This window comes from Ornithorhynchus anatinus, chromosome 7 (assembly GCF_004115215.2).
Source record: "Ornithorhynchus anatinus isolate Pmale09 chromosome 7, mOrnAna1.pri.v4, whole genome shotgun sequence".
NCBI lineage: Eukaryota > Metazoa > Chordata > Mammalia > Monotremata > Ornithorhynchidae > Ornithorhynchus > Ornithorhynchus anatinus.
The window spans coordinates 41670945-41691518 of NC_041734.1; the positions used below are offsets into that span (position 1 = coordinate 41670945).

General features: G+C 42.8%; 1 protein-coding gene across 1 annotated transcript in view; it reads left to right on the forward strand.

Annotated features, from left to right (window-relative positions):
- Nucleotides 1–3650: 3650 nt before the first annotated feature.
- TSPEAR (thrombospondin type laminin G domain and EAR repeats) overlaps nt 3651–20574 on the forward strand; it is a 48466-nt gene continuing 31542 nt past the window's right edge. The window contains exons 1-6 of the mRNA XM_029069549.2: nt 3651–3923; nt 6937–7175; nt 13967–14057; nt 14968–15124; nt 16779–16910; nt 18600–18826. Of these exons, the coding sequence (XP_028925382.2) occupies nt 3651–3923; nt 6937–7175; nt 13967–14057; nt 14968–15124; nt 16779–16910; nt 18600–18826 (1119 nt within the window). The remainder of the gene's footprint in view (nt 3924–6936; nt 7176–13966; nt 14058–14967; nt 15125–16778; nt 16911–18599; nt 18827–20574) is intronic.

Sequence of the window (20574 nt, forward strand, 5' to 3'; positions counted from 1 at the left end):
TTACATTGTACTCCCTCAAGTACTGTCTGAAGAGGGCCTGTCCATGGAGTCAGAAACTACACGCTGGCATTTGAAGATTTGAAGATAGCCATCATGATGCTCTTATTTTAGTCCATTTTTGCTATAGGGCTATGGAATTTTAATGACTTGCAAATTTCACCTTGGCTTAACCCCATCCCCTCCCTCCCTCGAGGTATTTTGACTGACTTAGTAGAATGATTAAAGCCCGTTTCAATTCAATATTAGACCATGACATCTGGTTAGCATAGATTGTGGTAGAACTTTTAATTCCAGCTATCTTTGGGCTAAACAGAATGTGAAAGATAATGGTTTTAAAATTAAGTTCTGTATTTCCACATGTTTAGAAAAATTCTAATTCAAAATCTTTGGTTGCTAGCACATATTCACCAATAAACACAATTTATTTTGTTTTATAACTTTTAATATATATATTGTTTCGGTCAGTATTTTGGGATTTTAGTAAGGCATTAATGTACGTCACATTATTTCCTATGGAAAACTATAAGTCGGCACCCTTTCACTCCATTTTCAGGGAACCTTTGAAGTGTGCTAACCAGAATATAGCAGTAGAGTTAGTCAATCAGTAGTACAGAGAACTGTACTAAGCACTTGGAAGAGTACAATAGAACAAAGTTGATAGACCATCTAGAGTGGGAGATGGGCATTAAAATAAATTCTGGCTATGCACACAAGTGTTTTGGGGTTGAGAGTAGGGTAACTATCAGTTGCTTAAAGGGTAATGTCAATATTAATATGAAATATTTCCTAATGGTTCATGTTAAAGGATCAATCAGTCAATGGCATTGAGTGCTTACTGTGTGTAGAGCACTGTACTAAGTGCCAGGGAGAGTACACTCTAACTACAACAGAATTAGTCGACATGGTCCCCGCCCACAAGGGGTTTACAGTCTCCACACTCTTCAGTAACTTTCCAGGGCAATCCTGGAGCCATCACAGTGTGGATGGGAACTGGGCCAGAACTGAACTTGCTTCACAGGGAAGAACAGAGAGGATCCTTTTTATTTCTCAGGTGCATTTGCCGTCTGTAGAATTTCTTGTTTTCTTGACAGACTAGTCATTCCAAAAGGTAACGAATGAACATTTCCAAAAGGGTGGGGTAGTGTCTACCTTTCTCTTCTCGCAGACCTCCTTCTCCCTCAGAGGACTTCCCAAATATGTAATCAATGTAAATAAGGTTTCTGGACTCAGTCTTTGTTGAAGGATATGACTGATGATAAGCTTTCATAGATTTAGAAGAAAAAAGAGATTCAAATTCTGATTTAACAATTGCCTGAGAAGCCCTTATCGGGACTAGGCTAAATTTTCTCATTCAGTCTTGCCTCATAGCACAGTATTCGTGAGGACATCAAAAGGTGGGTGTGGCGAATAGTGTTACAGAACTGTAATTGCCTTTTTTTGGCATGGTTTTTAAACAGCCGGCCAGGTTAACTATGCCTGAGGTGTGGGTGTAAGACTGATGCCTCCATTTATCAGATGTACAGTTTATGATTCTCTAAATGGCCTTGTCATTCCCTGAGGCTATATGTTTGTTGCATGTCTAAGAATAGACATTCATTATTTTTTATATCAAAATTCAAGCCCCTAAATAACACTCTGATTGAAACTTGGAACACCCAAGGCATGAAATGCACAAATTAAAGTTCTCGTTAATTGACCCTTTACCAAAAATATGCTAAACACTGTAGGTGCCTAGCAATGGTAAAAATAGCACACTAACAATCTAAATTGAACAAAATTGGTAACTGAAGATTAAAGCGTTTTTTGTTGTCGTTTTTGTATTGTTTCACCTGAAACCGGGACCTGATCACATCTGCTTCTCAATGATAGTAATAACTGTTGTATTTGTTAGTATTTGTACTTATTAGGTACCCATACTGTACTAAGCACTGGGAGGGAAAAATGGCAATCTTAGACACAGTGCCTGTCTCACATGAGCTCAGAGTTTGTGTAGGAGAGAGGAGAGGTATTGAATTCCCATTTAACAGAGAAGGAAATTGAGACACAGAGTTCATTCATTCCTTCATTCAATCTGTATTTAGTGAACTCTTATTGTGTGCGGAGCACTGTACTAAGCACTTGGGAAAGTACAATATAACAATAAATAGTGGCATTCCCCACCCACAGTGAGCTCACAGTCTCGAGGGGGAGCTCACAATCTAGAACAATGATAATAATAATAATAATTACTATTATTATGGTATTTAAGTGCTTACTACGTGCCAGGCACTGTAGATACAAGAAACTCAGGTTAGACAGTCCCTGTCCTTCGTAGGGCTCACTGTTTTTATCCCCGTTTTACAGATGAGGGAACTGAGGCACAGAGAAGTGAAGTGCCTTGCCCAAAGTCTCACAGTAGGCAAATGGCAGAGTCAGGATTAGAATGCAGGGCCTCTAACTCTCAGACGTGCTCTTCCACTAAATCAAGAGAGTAGAGTCAACAGGCACGATCCCTGCCCATAGGGAATATACAGTGACAACAGTCTGTTCTGTGCCATTCTGGGGATCTTATCCTGAATGTTTCATGTACCAGATGCCGACGAGCATACTGCCCAGGCTACCGTTCATCTGAAGCTCTTGAAGTAGTTCGCGGTTTTTCTGCAAAGATTTTTGTGGGTGTATTTTCAGAGCACATTAATCACAGCGGGGAAGCAGTGGGGCCTAGTGAAAAGAGTACGAATGGGAGAATCAAAGGACCTGGGATCTAAACCCTACTGTTTCACTCCTTTGCTGTTTGACTTCGGGTGATCACTTATCTTTCTGAGCCTGTTAGCTCATCTGTAAAATGGGGATTAAGACCATGAGCCCCCCGTGGGAGAGGGAGTGTGTCTAATCTGATTATCCTCTATCTACCCTAGCACTTAGAATAGTGCCAGGTACATAGTAAGGGCTTGAGAAATACCATTAAAAAAATCGCGGGAGATTCCGAGTGAGACTTTGAAGGACTTTCGAAAATGTTACCCTCCTTTTGAATTGAAAGAGTTTATTGAAGGAGCAGACCTGTTGACGTGGACATTTTGATTCCTCGTAGCATTCTCATGTATGGCTTTACTGAAAAGATTGAACAAGACTGTCTTTAAGGAATTAGTACACAGTCCTACCTTGCTCTGGGGTGATGGGGAAAGGATCATTCATTCATTCAATAGTATTTATTGAGCGCTTACTATGTGCGGAGCACTGTACTAATCGCTTGGAATATACAATTCGGCAACAGACAGAGACAATCCCTGCCCACTGACGGGCTTACAGTCTAATCGGATCAGACAAGGCCTCTCCAATTCTGACCTGGCTAGTTGTATTAGGATCTTTATAAAAAAAATTCTCAAGGCAGCCAAACCTTTTGAGTACTTGCCTGACCCCAAGCCTGCTTATGCTTTTCATATTCCTATAAATACAATTTAGAATAATAATAGTAGAAATCCTTATTAAAGATTATGCACCGGGCTGATTTGTCATGCATAAGTCCCTTGCAGACAGAGAATGCGTCTACCATTTCTGTTGTATTGTACTCTTCTGAGTGTTTAGTACAGTGGTCGGCACACAGTAAATGCTCATTCACACCACTGACAGGTTGATTGATAAGATCGATCTGACTCTTTCGGGAAGATAACATGCAATCCGACAATCCAGGAATGACCCATCTTTGGGATGTGTTTGGCACAGATCTACGTCCTTTGGACATTCTGTCGGAAGTGGTCCCTTCTAATGGAAGAACAACTGGAATAAGGATCATCCAGACCCAGGGAGCCCGCGGATTCCAGTTCTCGGCGTCCACTCCCCATACCCTCAGCTTTCCCGCCTCACGGATTTTCCTCCACTGTGACCTCTTCCCCGAGGAATTTTCCATCGTTGTCACCTTGAAAGTTATGAAGCTTCCGCCCAAGGTAAGTGAATTCTGGACATGGAGTCTGGTAAGCGCAGGTTGACACTGGACAATTACTGAGTTCAGATTTTAGTATCCGGGCTAATGGTTTAGAGCTTGGTTCCCAGGAGAAAAACAAAGTCACTCCAGCTGTGGTTCCCTAATATTGTCATAATAACTTTCATCCTCCAGGATCATTAGTAAATGTTACCAGATAAAATGAATACGCTCTCGACTTCTGTGAGTAGAAATTCTATACTTTAAAATATTGTGGTAGGATCGTACCGTAAAATACCCGATCAGGATATGGAGGATGAGTCTGGGGAAACCGTAAAATTAAGGCCGGAAGTAATAGTGCAAGATTTTGGTTATCTGCAGCATATAGACTGCAGAATTACATATCAGAATGTGAAGAGGTAAGATTTTGGGGTGGGATTCAAAACCTGGAACAACTAGCCCTGGAACCCACCCAAAGATGATAGATTGAATTCTGATCAGTGGACAGGAACTGAGGCAGAAGATAGATATTAAAGAACCATTCTGCAATATTACATTCAACATTTTAGCCGAGAGGGGATGACTGAAAAAATCCCCAACATACAGTATTAACTTTTAGTAAAGGCCACTGCTGAAATGGAAATTTTAGTTGAGAGAGAGGCTGAAGATACCAACTAAAAACAAAATATAGCCGGATGTCTACTTAAATCTATAAGCCTATAGGGCGGAAGCCTATTTAAAAGTACTAGATTAGAAGCTCAGGTAAAATGTAGACCAGAGTCGGACAAATCTAGGCGATCCAACAGAAACTAAATAGCTCATCGGCAAAGTAGCAGTGTGATTACTACTAATATTACAATTATTACTAGTAGTACTGTTACTCCATGAGAAGCACTGTGACCTAGCGGAAAGAGTACAGGCCTGGGAGTGAAAGGACATGAGTTCTAGTCCTGACCCCATCACCTGCCTGCTGTGTGTCCTTGGGTAAGTCACTTCACTTCTCTGTGCTTCAGTTAGCTCATCTAGAAAAGGGGGATTAAGACTGTGAGCCCTATGTGGGACATGAACTGTGTCCAACCTGATTAGCTTGAATCTATCCCAACCCTCAGTATTGTGCCTGGCACATAGTAAGTACTTAAATACCGTAAAAAAAAAAAATACAAAAGCTAATGAAAAATTCCTCAAATATATTCAATTCCCCTGTAATGCAGGGGTTACCTTCCTAATGAATCCCACTTTAAAGGGATAATTGCTCTGTGATATACATTTGTCTAATGGCACAGCACAACCACTCCTTCCAGGCTTGTGCTGTCAGAAGTCCCACTGAGAAGCAGCGTGGCCTTGTGGTTAGAGCGTGGGCCTGGGAGTCAGAAAGACCTGGGTTCTAATCCCAGCTCTGCTACTTGCCCGCTGAGTGACCTTGAGCAACTCACTCTATTTCTCTGTGCCTTGGTTACCCCATCTGTAAAATGGGGATTAAGATTGTGAGCCTCATCGTAATGTTGGTATTTGTTAAGCGCTTACTATGTGCCGAGCACTGTTCTAAGCGCTGGGGTAGACACAGGGGAATCAGGTTGTCCCACGTGGGGCTCACAGTCTTGATCCCCATTTTACAGATGAGGTAACTGAGGCACAGAGAAGTGAAGTGACTTGCCCACAGTCACTCAGCTGACAAGTGGCAGAGCAGGGATTCGAACTCATGACCTCTGACTCCAAAGCCCGTGCTCTTTCCACCGAGCCACACTGCTTCTCTAAATACCTGTCTCATGTGAGACAGGGTCTGTGTCTAACCTGATTACCTCGCACCTACCTCGGTGCTTAGGACAGTGCCTGGCACATAGTAAGCGCTTACAAATATCATAAAAAAAGTCCCTCGTTCCCCAACAGCATTTTATAGAAAGCAAGAAATAAAAATGAAGAGCGTGGGCCTAGGAGTCAGAGAACCTGGGTTCTAATCCCAATTCCACTACTTGTCTAGAGTCTCACCACCTTGGGCAAATCACTGAACTTCTTACCTCATCTGGAAAACGGGGATTAAATCCTCCTCCCTCCCTCCAGTTTAGACTGTGAGCCCCATGTGAGACAGGGACTGTGCCCAACCTGGTTATCATGTGCTTACTGTAGTGCTTAGTATAGTGTCTGGCATCGAGTGAAGCACTTAACCTGTACAGTTAAAAGAATGAGAACTGGATAAAGTTCAAAAGTAGGAAGCACGTAAAGAGCCACATAATGACCTTGTATAAAACTATAGCTCGCTGTTCACACCTGGAATACTGCATGCAGCTCTGGTCGCCACATGATAGTAAGACCAAGGGCCCCCTATGATACGGGGACTGTGACCAACTTGTAACTAACCCAGTGCTTAGAACAGTGCTTGACACATAGTAAGCACTTCACAAATATCATTTTTTTTAAAAAAGACATTGTTGAGCAGAAGGGGTACAGAGAAGACCACCCAAAATGCTCCAGGGGATGGAGATGCTTTTTTATGATAATCAGCTAAAAAGATTACCGGGTTCATCCTGAAAAAATTGAAGGTTGAAACGGGAAGCACGATGGAGTCTCCAAAATCATGAAGGTCATAGACAGGACGAGCAACAATTTTTGTATTCGCCAAATCCCACAACTGGATCAGGGGCTACTTTGAAGGTGGTAGATTTCAAACAAAGAAAAAGCAACACTTCTTCACATAACTTGAGTGGGAAGCATTTGGAATTAGTTAGGGTGTGAAGCTCTGCAAACAGAAAATACCTATAGGTGACGAGGGGTACTCTGGATGAATTTGTGGATGAGCAGTTCATAGTGAGTTACCAGGGAAGTTAGATGTATGTCACATCCTGAAGCATTAAGATCAGTATCAAAGAGGGCATCCATTACATGGTACCCCCTAATATCCAGATACTACTTTCGGGAACCGAAAACCACAGATACCACCGGCTGGAGGGTTCTTTGACCTGAGCCAGTAATGATATTTACTGCTTCCTATGTCGTTAGAGCTTATCAATCAACTCATTCATCATTTTCTCAAATTCCTACAGAAAAATGAATACATCTTTACTGTGATGGAAGAGCAGAGCAACACTCTGATTCTAGGACTCCGGTACTCTCGAAATAAATTCCACTTTCTTTTCTGGAGCAAAGAAAGTTCCGGTGGTTGGCAGACTCGGGTCACTTTCCGTGACATTACCTTGATGGACAACCAGTGGCACACGCTGATTTTGGCCGTGTCCGAAGGGTCCTTTTCTCTCACTGTGGACTGCGACTTACCCACGGACATGTAGGTACAGTATAAGTCTCGAAGAAATAATGCGTTGAAAAATGTTTTCCTATCAAGCAGGAGGGCTTGAAAGGACATGACTTCTCTGTACTAGACACCGCTCCTTTAAAGCTCAGTAAAGGACTGCATTTCCAATGACTAAATCTATACGGGGCAAACTAATGCTCAATTTTGGGGGGGGGGGGGAAGAGCAAATCCAGGCTTCATAGGAACGCCAGTGGAAGAAGCCACATAAAAGGGGCGTAGGCCACTTGCTTTTTTGTTCTCATAAATTTTCCAGGGCAATGAAAGCCGTTTGTTTGAGCCTGTGGAGACCTGGATTGCGTATGAGCAGCTGCTGATTGGTTCATAAGGCCTCTGAACTAGGGGGTGTCTCCTGCGACTTAAAAAACAATATCCTTAACTTCCGTTTAGTTTAATGAAGATCATTCCTGTTATTGCTGAACCCTCCCTGTGAGACGGTCAAGTCAGTGAGGGCAGGAATTGTGTCTACTACATCAATTGCATCGCCCAAGCACTCTATCCTAGAACTATTGTTTATTGTTGGTGAGCTTGATCTCACAGTTAACCGGTTTATAGATATTTTCTGGTCATGTCGATTCTCTAATCATCATCTGGACAATTTGGGGTTTGAATTATCCAAAATGACCACAGATACCAATCAAAGATACTAATTATCCAGTCAATCTGGATGATTCAAACCCTTAAATTTACCTAACCTCCACTTCGTATTATGATAAATAGGTCTAATCCCAGGGAACAAACTATTGGAATGTTAAGTCTTATTCAGCCCAATTTTTCCCAACTCACAGGAAGCAATGTGTGTTTCTTGATTTTAGAAAGAGCAAACCCTAATCCTTTCCCATTCCAGTACTCTCATTCAGTGCTATTTATTGAGCACCTATTGAGTGATAGGCTTTTGGAAGAATACAACACATATTATGGTATTTGTTTAGTTGTTAAAGGTATTTGTTAAGTGCTTATTATGTTCTAGGCACTGTACTAAGTGCTGCGGTAAATGCAAGATGATCAGGTTGGACACAGTCCATGTCCCACATGGGGCTCTCAGTCCTAATTTCCATTTTACACATGAGGGAACTGAAGCACGGAGTAAATTGACTTGCACAGGGTCACACAGCAAGCAAGTAGCGAAGCGAAATTAGAATCCAGGTCCTTCTGACTTTCAGGCTCGTGGTCTATCCACTAAGCCACACTACTTCTCTTAATGCTTATTCTGTGCTGAGAGCCAATGTAAATACAAGTTAATCAGGACTGTGTCCCTGTCCCACATGGGACTCACAGTCAAGGGTAGGAGGGAGAACAGGAATATAGGCTCCATTTTCAGATGAAGAAACTGAGGAACAGAGAAGTTAAGCAACTCGCCCAAGGCCATACAGCAAACAGGTGGCAGAGCCGGCAATAGAACCCAGGACGTCTGACTTCCAGTCCTGGGCTCTTTCCTCCAGGTCATGCTGCTTTCTCAACGTTCTTTTTGTTCTTGAGGAATTTATAGTGTAAAGGGGGAGTTGGACAGAACAAAATCTCCAAATAGGGGGAGCAGGAGGAAGAACGAGATACGGCAGGAAGTAGAACAGTGAAAAGTTCCAAGGTGCAGGGGTATGTAATGATTGAAATACAGCATTTGGCAAGTTCAGAGAGCCTTGAAAGGCAATATGTCATCTCAGTCACAAAGAATGTGCTAAGTGAAACATTCCGGAAGCTTCACTCCCCCCCCCCCCCCGAAACTCCTGGGCAATAATTCCTATTTCCAAGATTGAGATACCCCTCTTACGCTAATCCTGATGATATTTGTCAGGTCAGGGCTGGAGAGGTGGACTTGGGAGTCATCCACAAAGAGTAGTGATAGTATTTATTAGTGTTTAGTATTTAATAGGGGCAGGAGATGAAGAGATGGTTCTGCAGCCTATCTTTCCGTTTTCTTCTGAGCTAAGAGGAGTCCCGGCGGCTCTGGAGTGCATCTTTTCATATAATAATAATAATAATAATAATTGTGGTATTTGTTAAGCACTTACTTTGTGCCAGGCACCTGTACTAAGCGCTGGAGTGGATATAAGCAAATCGGATTGGACACAATCCCTATCCCACATGGGACTCGCAGTCTCAATCCCCATTCTACAGATGCGGAAACTAAGGCCAAGAGAAGTGAAGTGACTTGGCCAGCACCACACAGAAGATAAGTGGCAGATAAATGGATTAGAGCCCATGACCTTCTGACTCCCACACCCATGCTCTATCCACTACTCCATGCTGCTTCTTGGCCCCGGCCTGGTGCCCAGCTCACCCCTGCTTACCTCAGCGCGTGCGTCGCCCATCACCCAGGGTGGGGATGAGCTATATCCCCTTACCCACCTGACCGGGCCGACCCACCTCAGGGCCACCACCACTGCTTACACAGGATTCAGGAGTCGAGGAGGGAGAGGGCAGCTCCAGCCCTCCCTGATTTTGATTTTGGGGGAGGGATGGTCCCCGGGCAAAAAGGGACCCTGCCGGTTCGGCCGGCAGAGACCAAGGCGTGGACCCACCGTCTGGACTCCCCCTCAGCTCCTTTCCGGCTCGGAGGGACAGGACCAGTTAGTTACATCCAGTCCAGAAAGTAGAGAGGTGGAAAGGAATGGCATAGACTTCGTGATGCAGAGTCTCCTCACCTGTAGGTTCCTATAATTCATTCATTCATTCAATAGTATTTATTGAGCACTTACTATGTGCAGAGCACTGTACTAAGCGCTTGGAATGGACAATTCGGCAACAGATAGAGACGATCCCTGCCCAGTGATGGGCTTACAGTCTAATCGGGGGAGACAAGACAACATAATTACGATAAATAGAATCAAGGGCATGAATGCCTCATTAACAAAATAAATAGGATAATAAAAATATACAGAAATGAGCACAGTGCTGAGGGGAGGGGAAGGGAGAGGGGAAGGAGCAGAGGAAAAGGCTTAGCTGAGGAGAGATGAAGGGGGGAAGGGGAAGGGAGCAGAGGGTGGAGGGGGAGCAGAGAGGGATCAGAGGGAAAAGGGGACGCTCAGTTTGGGAAGGCCTCTTGGAGGAGGTGAGCTATAATAATAATAATGTTAATAATAGTGGTATTTGTTAAGCACTTACTTTGTGCCAGGCACTGTACTAAGTGCTGGGATAGATACAAGCTAATCGGTTTGGACAGTCCCTGTCCCACAGAGAGCTCCCAGTCTTAATCCCCATTTTACACATGAGGTAACTGAGGCACAGAGAAGCAAAGTGACTTCCCCAAGGCTACACAGAAGAAGTGGCAGAGCCAGGATTAGAACCCATGACCTATGTCTCCCAGACCCGTGCTAGGATTATTCTCCTCACTCCAAATGAGGAAGTTGCCCTGAAATTTGCCAGCTTCAGGGAAAATAATCATTTGGTCATGGAACAGAGGTACAGAACAGTAGTCGCCTATTGCCTGCCCGTGAACTTCCCAGATACAGAGCTAACTGTGGCTTTGAGAAAAACCAGGTTACCTAATGAAGAACGATTTCTTGAGAGAGGTCCCGGAGTCATCATTTTCTGAAAAGGTCTCCTCTCTTCAGATGTTGTCTGTCAGTTTCGGGATTTGCAAGCAGATTTAGGCACAAGACTCCCAAATAGACCCAGAGGCATAAATAACGAACTGAAAACCTGTCTCTAAAACAAAAGTACTTTCCTTTTTTTTAAAAAAAATGGTGTTTGTTAAGCACTTACTATGTGCCAAGCATTGTTCTAAGCACTTGGGTAGATATAAATTAGTCAGTCTCTGTCCTACAGGGTGCTCAGAGTTTAAGTCTTCCAACATCTGCACGTTTGTTTCCACGATGATAAATACCGGCCAAAGCAGAGGCAATTTCTCTAAGAAGCTGGATAGGCTAATCACATCTGAATCACTGAAGCAGCGTGGCTTAGTGGCAAGATCAAGGGCTTAGGAGTTAGAGGTCATGGTTTCTAATCCTGGTTCTGCCCCTTGTCAGCTGTGTGACTTTGGGCAAGTCAGTTAGCTTCTCTGTGCCTCTGTTACCTCATCTGTCAAATGGGGATTAAGACTGGGAGCCCCCCCGTGGGACACCCTGAGAATCTTGTATCTATCCCAGTGCTTGGAACAGTGCTTGGCAGATAGTAAGTGCTTACCAATACCATCGTCAGATTATTATTATTATCTGACACCTACGTTCTAAGGTGATTTCAGTTACAGATATGAAAAGTAACTGAAACTTGAAAAAATATCACAGAACTGCATGGGACTCTGAATGCGCAAAATAGCAGCTTCAATTACCAATGCTATTTTTCACCTACTTCCTAAGAGACAGACGTGGATACACCCCAGTTCTAAACAATGGTATTTCTCTGATTAGAGAGCACTGTCTCGGCAGCTTGACCACAGTGGAAAAAATACAGGTCTGAGAGACAGGGAATCTGAGTTTTAACCTGGGCTCTGCTACGTGCCTGCTGTGTGATCCTGGACAAGTCACTTAACTTCTCTGTGCCTCAGACTCTTCATCTTTAAAAGAGAGTTAAGATACTGTTCTCCCTCTACCTTTGACAGTGAACCCCAAGTGAGACAGGGACTGCATCTGGCCTGATAATCTTGTTTCTTCCTTAGTGCTTAGTGCAGTGCTTGGCACGAGGTAAACATTTAATAAATACAATTATTTTTATTGGAGGAAATCAAAAGTGAACACCTCATTTGAGCCACGGAAGCTGCAGAGTGGGACTCGGGGCATTACAATACTCTACAAATTTGCACTAGGACTTCAACTACGGATCTGCCCTTTGTTTTTGAAGATGAAGGTGAAGCCCTACATAAGCACGTGTGTGTGGCTGAAAAACAAAACAAAAAAGAGTGTCTGTTGTTCTTTGCCACATTATGTGCACAAAAAGATAGGCCCTTGACAATAATGTGTTGGTTCTATTTAGGGCCTAGCTCTCTTTTGGAACCTACCTCTTTATTTTCCAATCATCACAAAGACTTGGCTCAAGAAGAGCAGCCCCTCTCCCACACATTCATCGGGCAAGCAAATCGGTGAACCGCAATGCCTTACCAACTGTCCTCTGCTATGTCACATTGCTTGAGACTGTGCTTCATTATGTCCTCAAATCATTTTCCTATGGTATTTGTTAAGTGCTTACTATAAGCCAGACACTATACTAAGCATTGGAGTAGATACAAACTAATCAGTTTGGACACAGTCCGTGTCCCATATGAGACTCACAGTCTTAATCCCCAATATTGTGGTAAGTGAGGCACAAAGAAGTAAAGTGACTTGTCCAAGGTCACTCAGCAGACAAGTGGCGGAGCCAGGATTAGAACCGGGTCCTCTCGCTTCCAGGCTGTGTTCTAATAGGCCAAACTGCTACTTGCATGAACACCTTTTTAATTTATCATTAAACAGCTTCTAGATATTCTGTTTTTATCCATTCTCCTGACATTTCAGCCCATTGAAGATGTGCTTTTGTGAGCATTATCTCAACACTGGGAGAACATTTCTGGACCTCATTATTTGTAATCCTGGTCCACAATTTGATGTTGAGTATGGTGTCACTATTGAAACTTCTTAAGAAACTGGATGCATCTTCTGTAGTAGGTCCCAGTCCCATCAGCGCTTAGAACAGTGCTTGGCACATAGTAAGCGCTTAACAAATACCATCATCATCATTATTATTATTCTATATGGAAGACTGGGGACCAGAACAGTTGTATAGACCTTCAACTTGGATCTTGATGCCCGTATAATCACCAAATCCCGACTGTTTCTACCAAAATCCATAGTGCCCTCTTGGATTCTTTTTTTCCACTTCTCTGTTTCCTGGAATTTTGAATAATGTATTGTCTAGGTAGCAGAATTTGGTGATGGAAAAAAGTTCTGGGTTGCCAGGGAAGATTTTTGGTTGTCATTTGGTAGAGCTTCCCAGTTGCAGGCGAGCTTTTCTCTAGAACTAATTGACAGTCTACAGTGCTGTGCAGAGTCCGCAAAGCAATCTGCAATCATTTGCCTGCCTTCTTAAGTAGGTACAGGAGAACAATTGTCAATGTAGAGTAATTGCTAGGTATTTATCTCAAAGACTTTTGATAACCCTCAAAGCCTGTTGAACTATAATGCATTACAATTCACCAGGAAAATTGGGAGGTTTCCTTGGGAAAGGTAGAGAACCCAAATGGGGTGTAGCGAAAAAAAGCAGATAAATAACAGAGAGAAATGCTGATGAAGAACCTACAAGCTAATGATCAGCTTTTGGCTTATGCAGAAAGATTTGGAGCTTTTGGAAATTTTGGTCGAGAACATTGATATGCTCCAGTGAGTGATTTAGAAAAATGGTACCTGCATCTCTGTGTGAGAGATAGATTGAAGAGGAGAGAGACTGGAGCTAGCAAAGCCAGTAAGGGGACTCTGACAAGAATCCAGGTGGAGATGATGCTACCTTGAACCAGAACTCATACTGGTGACATAGTTGAAAAGACGGGGAAAGGAAGATGGAAAAGAGCAGAGATTCCACGTTACGCCCCTGGGAGGCATCTAGAGAAGAAGTGAGTGAAACCAGAGTAGGAAATATTCACACTAGAGAGTTATTTTAATTGTTCTGAACGAATTTCCCTGAACCTGCCCCAGTGCTTACTACAGTGGTTGGCACAAAGAAAGCAATTGACAAATACCGCAATTAATAATAATTATTATTATGATGGACTCATTCAGGAAACAGTGATGAGAATTAAGTGTTTTTACATATAGTCAGCCCAACTTCTTGTATTCATGTAATTCCTATTTTAACATTTTCAGGATTGTTGATACACCCTTTCCAATGACACTAAGTATGAAAGGATCCAGGTTTTTCATTGGAAGCAGGAGACGAAAGAAAGGCTCCTTTACTGTAAGTATGATATGAGGATATGGACTATTGAAGTATAAATTTCAGAATGCAAGAATGAGATTTATTCTTACTCGTGACCTGCACCACAGTCCCTGACCACCTCTTGTGAAGGCAGGCGTTACAAGAGAAAGGATTCAAGCCAAGTGGGATGTGGTGTTTCCATTTTCCTATCGTCACCACCTCTTGACTTCAAAATAGTTGTTTCCCCGCCACCTCCTCCACCCTCCAGGTGAATGGATCAAGAGGGATTTCCACTTTCTTAAGTAACTCCTAGGTACATTTCCTTGGTAACCCTTGGGGCCCGAGTCCTTAACTTCGGAAAGACCTTAAGTCTGTTTCTCCAGGCAAAGGTAGGGCAGCTTTTAAGAACTGGCTTCCCAATCACCTTCCCGCCTAACAGAGCAAAGGAGCTGGGAATTATAAAACATTTTAAGAAATCAAAGATACTTGAAACTATAATCTTCCTATGAAAGCCAGAAACGTGAAATCATTCCAAAGAGAACTGCCCAGTTTCTGTTCTAAAATGTTCTCACTTCCTCGTTCTTGGTTGTTAGCCCGTTGGGGAGAGGGGACAGGCAACAAGATGTAAGGAAAGGGGAAACAATAAAATCATAAAAATCACATAAAGGATAAGGACAAGGATAAATTCAGAAAACAAAAATTGCAGTAGATTACAGAGGCAAGAGAAGCAGAGGTCCAGGCTTTTGGCAGCTCAGTGTTCAGAAGTCACAACCACAGCAGGACCCAAAGTCACAGTCATCACCATAATTCTAACATTTTGGGAAAAGCATACGCAATTCCAAGAAGCACTCAACTTTCACTCTTGCTCCCGAATCCGGCCCGCTGTGAAGGTGGCACTTCCCATGAAGAGTCGGTTTCATTTTTTATTCTTTCTTCCTCTTCTTTTTAGGGTTTGTTAAGACAACTGGTTCTGTTACCAGGCTCCGATGCTACCTCGATAATGTGTCCTAGCATGAACCCCAAGCTGGCTGTGCTCTCCATCCCTGCAATTCTACAAGATCTCCCAAGGAAACAGGAGGACAATGAGGTGCTAAAATATCCTTATGGTTAGTAAACCGGAATGACGATCCTACACCAATCCTGGGAGGGGTTATGGTGAATTTGGAAGGGTTAATTAGAGAACAGTGAAGAGAGAGGGTTGGAAAATTGGAAATATGATGAAAGGATAAAACACTGTGACAGTTTATTGTGGAGAAAAAGTTGGTAAAGGGGTCAACTGTAAACTTGCTCTGGGCAGGGAACATCTCTGCTTATTCTGTTATACTGTACTCAGTGCTCTGCACACAGTAAGCGCTCACTAAATGCCACTGATTGATACTGGGGGAGAATTAACCGATGTGTATGAAGGTAGGAATTTGTTTCTTAACAGGGGCATATAGTTCTATCCCAAGAAACATGTCTCGAATTATATGTCTGGTTTTCCACCCTCTCCCTTAGTGAAGAGCACTGATACAGAGGAAGGAAAAAACAGCATAATTTGATCCAAATGATATAGCATGACTGAAAAATTCCTGTTTCAGTCAGGCCAAGTTTTAGCAGCATTTTAAAACGTAAAGAACTCTATGGAGAATGTCCTGCTATCCAGGGACAACCCTCCAAGCTCACACAGGAAGAGCCTAAAATATCAACAAAACCCCCAAAGATTTGGGTTAGTTATAAAGAATTTTCCAACTGAATGTTATCATACTCAGAAAAGGCATTTTCTCGATGTGTGGCAAGATTTAATCTATCAGGTTTTCAAAATGTCATAAACTGTGTGTTTGATGATCAGAAACACTAACGGACAGTGAAACCGCCAGAAGTGAACTCACCAGAGAATAATCCTCAGGTTTCATTTTGCTCATCTGCGTCCGATGTCTTCACATAGTGGCCAAGATCAAATTTTTAGTCAGGTTTGAGTTGGAACTTCTTGTACCGTGTTACAGACTTGGAGATATTTTTGGAAGAAAACGCTGTGTATTTTTTGGGCTACCTGGAAAGGAAATGGCCTAAAAATGATCTTTTTCATAGACTACTTTTTATAAGCACACCACATATGGGCAGTGATTATGGCCAGATAATCTGCAGATTATTGAGGTGCAGAAGGAGTTCATACTTAAGTCCACCTTGTTTGACCTTTCTGATGAGAACTTTGGGAAGAAGCCAGCTCGACTCCACTGTGTTTCTGGACCGGCCCAGATAAAGTCAGTCAGGAACATATAGCATTTATGGCTATTCCAGCCACACCCCACTATTCTATCCGTGCCCTGCGATTCCGTCTACACTCGGCTATTCCGCCCACACTCATGTCCTCGGCTTTCCGGGACCTGCATCTGGAGCTGGCTCGTAGCCGGATAGGAGCCCCATGGGCAGAAATGTCTGACTTAGAGCCAGACTGGAACCAGCCCACACAGTTTTAAGGCCCAAATGGTGATTTACGGAGGTTGTGTGATAGTCCAAGGAATGTACTCTCCAGTGTCTCCCAGTTGAGAAATGGAGCATCTCTGTTTCATAACTGCTAACCTAAACCTTCTCAGTGAAATTGCTTGATTTGACTTTCCTCAAATCAAAAGAAAGTCTTGAAATAATGCATACTGCCTTTGGATGATTCTCGTAGGAATTGCGGGATCCTCTAATTCACGGTCAGATGTATTCCTAATTCACTCTTTCTCCCATGTACATTGAAAAATAAGATGGTTTTTGCTTTGATATTGTATTTAGAAGCTGATATGAAAGTAACCCTTGGATCCCGCCCTCACTGCACCAAAATGGAAAGTGCCCAATTTTGGTTTGATGTTTCTAAAAAGGGGCTGTATTTATGTGATGGAAATGAGTGGATTCCCATGATAGAAGGTAAGCAGAGCAACTCATTTGGCTAACAAGTCAGTTTGAGGTCTAGGGCTTCTAAAATGTAGTTACACGCACAAACCCTGACGTGACCAGGCCCTGTGTAGGTCATATTAGTCAAATAGTTATTCCCTGCTAAGTTACTAAAGGGAAAGCACAATTCACTGTCGGCTTCTGGGTTTATGAAATCTTTCCGTCATAGCTATGACTAGGCCTGTACCTGTTATGCCCTTAAAGCCAGTAAATAGGAGATCTGTGTATGACTGAGAAAGATTCCCAGTGAGAGAAGTGAATTTTACATTAAGGTGATAGTGTTAGATCCAAACTAAAGATTTCCATTTTTCTCTGTGCTTGCTAGGAGCTTCAAGTGTCTCCTTCTCCCTCTTCTTTCCCTCTCCCTCTCTCCCCCATCACTCTTTTCTGTCTCCCTTTGTTTTTATCCCTCGCTGTCCTCCCATTTTCTCTTTCCCTCTCTTCCCCATCTCTTTCGTGCTATCCTTAACTGCCTTTGCAAAGGAAGATTCTGTTGCCAAATACGTATTTACCCAAGGAAAGTTAAGTTTATTCTCTAATCATCATCTCTAAACCTTTAACCTCCTTTCATTTGCCTTAAAAGTGGAATGTAGTACTGGTTGACAAAATTGAAATTTTGCAGGGTGTCATCTTGTTTGTAGAAAGAGAGAAGCATTGATCCACTGAGGTGCCAGTCAGTCTTCTGCTACTCTTTCTACAGGGTCAATAGCTGGAGCTGTATCGTAGGAATTGGTACTGAGGGTCACCGAACTTTTAGACAGGGGCCGTGGGAGGTGGAAAGAGGAACCTTAGAGCAGCTTGTGGGCCGGTAGGAAGAAAGGCAAGACGGACCACCTGCCCAGCCTAAAAATGTCGGCTTTGCCCAGGTCAGACTGAGCTCCGGAATAACGGGTTCTGGTTGTAGCTCAAGGTTGGCTAGAACTAAAAGAATCCGAGGCCTCACTTCCTGGGGAGGTGACTCATGCTGTAAATCGATACGTGCTCGGTTAGCCCCCGTGGCCTGCTGAGCCTGGTAGTTCCGGCAACCTTGAGGAACGATTGCACCTGCTCCACCACACTGTGTCCATCCCAGCCCTCAGAGGCCCGAGAGGTGGAAGCACAAGAGGGAGCCTGAGCCGTCACCCATGGGACCCAAGAACTGACCAAGCTAATCCAAACTCCATAATAACAATAATAATAATAGTGCTTGTAAAGCACTGTTCTAAGCCCTGTAAAGCACAGCCCCCGGCCCACACGGGGCTCACAGTCTTAATCCCTATTTCACAGATGAGGTAACTGAGGCCCAGAGAAGTTAAGCAATTTGCCCAAGATCACACAGCAGACATGTGGCAGATAGAACACTTGGTCCTTGCTCTTTCCACTAAGCCACGCTGCTTCTCAGCCACAGAGGAGCCTGGGTTTGGGGTTCAAGGACTTATTGGAAGCACTAGAGTAGGGGTCAGAAGACATGAGATGCATGGTCCCAGAGTAGATGGGGAGCGAGTGGGGAACCAAAGAGGAGGGCAGATAAGGCGGGGAATGACTCAGCGCCGGAGAAAGATGAATTGTCCCAAACTTCCAGTCTTTTTATCACTGGGAATCATACCGATTTCCTTGCAAAATGGTTTGGCTCCAGAAGACGTCTGTGGTGGTAGTAACTGATATCTTTTGTTCAAATTCAAGCCAAAGAGAAGTTGGACTATGTGGAAGAATATCAGAACCTGGTCACTAACTCTGAGACCATGGGCATTGAGGTCTTCATCATCCCCAAGGTGGGGCTTTTTGCTGCAGCAGCCAATCGACTCACTAGTTCAGCCATCTATAAATGGACTGATGGAAAGTTTATTTCTTATCAAAACATCCCCACCCACCAAGCCCAGTCTTGGAGATACTTCACTATAGGAAAAAAGGTAATCCTCTTTTTAAGAGACTTTTCAGTTCCATTTGAATTTTGTCACTTATTGCAAAGTTTGAGCCAGAAAACATTGCTTTGACATCATTATAAGCTTCTGAAGCCCCATTTTTGAGTGTTGTGGGAGGTGAGACTAGGGTAGATTTGGAATTTTGGAAAAATACAATATTTAAAAGGACAACTGTAACTCCCACAGATGCATGAGTCCCAAATTTAGTCCAACAACAAACAACTGATAATTGTTAGCACTGAGTGAGCGTGTGGCTGTGTAATTTTAAAACCTTCAAGAAAAGGAGGGTAAAGACTCTGACCGTGAAAGGACCCAGTATCCTGACTGAGTCATTCATAGTGTTCTCCCACCCTTCAACTCCTCTTCTTCCTTCCCCCAACAAGCTTTTCAAAGACGGCTCCAAATTAAAAAAGTAATACCTTTAAGTATTTTTTTTAGTGTTACTTAGATATTAGCAGAACTTGTGTATCATTTGGAAAATATCCAGCTCTGCCCTCACTGGGAATCTTAGTACCCACATTGTTCATATACTCCCTTACCGGGTCCCAGGCTTTGTTCAGTCACATCAGTGGCTTTCAACCTTCATCTTCTTTTTAATTAGAATTGTGGTCTAGGTCATTAATCAGTCATGGGTATATTAACAAACAAAAAGAGAGTTTCTTAATAGAGTACATCAAAACAACACATACCCTAAAGGAGCAGGGAGATTTTGGTGTGGGGAGGGGAGATGACAGAGAACACTCAAAGATAAATGGTGCTTTGTTTTTTGATGTGCATTTTTCAGCCCCTTTATGCCTTTTAGGTTCATGCATTCAAAGGCTCCTTGGTCTGGAGGAAAGAAAGTAGATTTGAAATCAGCAGACTTGAATTGATTTCCTATCTTTATCAGTGTTAACTACCTCTCTTTAGTCTGTTCCTACCACATTGAATCAAAAGTGACAAAACCTGCACTACATTATAAGGTATTGGGGCAGTGCTATCTTTTTCTAAATTGGAAAGTATGTTTAAAAAATTAGGACATTCGTTGACCTTATCTCCATTCACAACAGCGTTGCCTTAAAAACTGCAAATGGGTTTGTTAGGTTGAGCCCCAGGAAACTCTTGTAAAAGCTGTTGTTTCTCACTGTAAACAAATCACTGTTTTTAACTACAAGATGGAACTGGAACTACAAACTGATGTATTTTATAGGTAAGTAGCTGTACCTAGTTTTTGAAGGTGACCCTACTGACTGTGAAGTCCTATTAGGGGCAACAAATGTGCTCAAAAAGTATGCTTTTCAAAAACAAACAATTGATTCCACTGTGGAGCCCATGAAAGAGGTACATGAGTACAAAAGACTAGGGGCCCCATTTGGGACAGGGATTGTGTCCGATCTGATTATCTTGTACCTACAGTGCTTAGAAATATGCTTGGCACATGGTAAGTATTTAACAAATACTATAGTTACTATAAAAGAAGGCATGAAATGTTCAAGGTCTCCCTCTCATTGCTGGACATCTAAAAAGAGCAGTACAAGGCACTGAAATTCTTACAATCCTCGATCTTACAATCCAGTCTTTGAGACCAGTGAGGTCATTACCCTTTCACTGAACCAACCATCTTTTGGCTCTCTTTTCCTTTAAATACATTAGTATATTTAAAGTTCTCTGTTGTTATTTCTCATCTTGCCGTGAAGTCTTTTATCCATGAGCAAACATTGTTTTCCCTCTTGTCTGTGTTGGAAAAATGATGATCA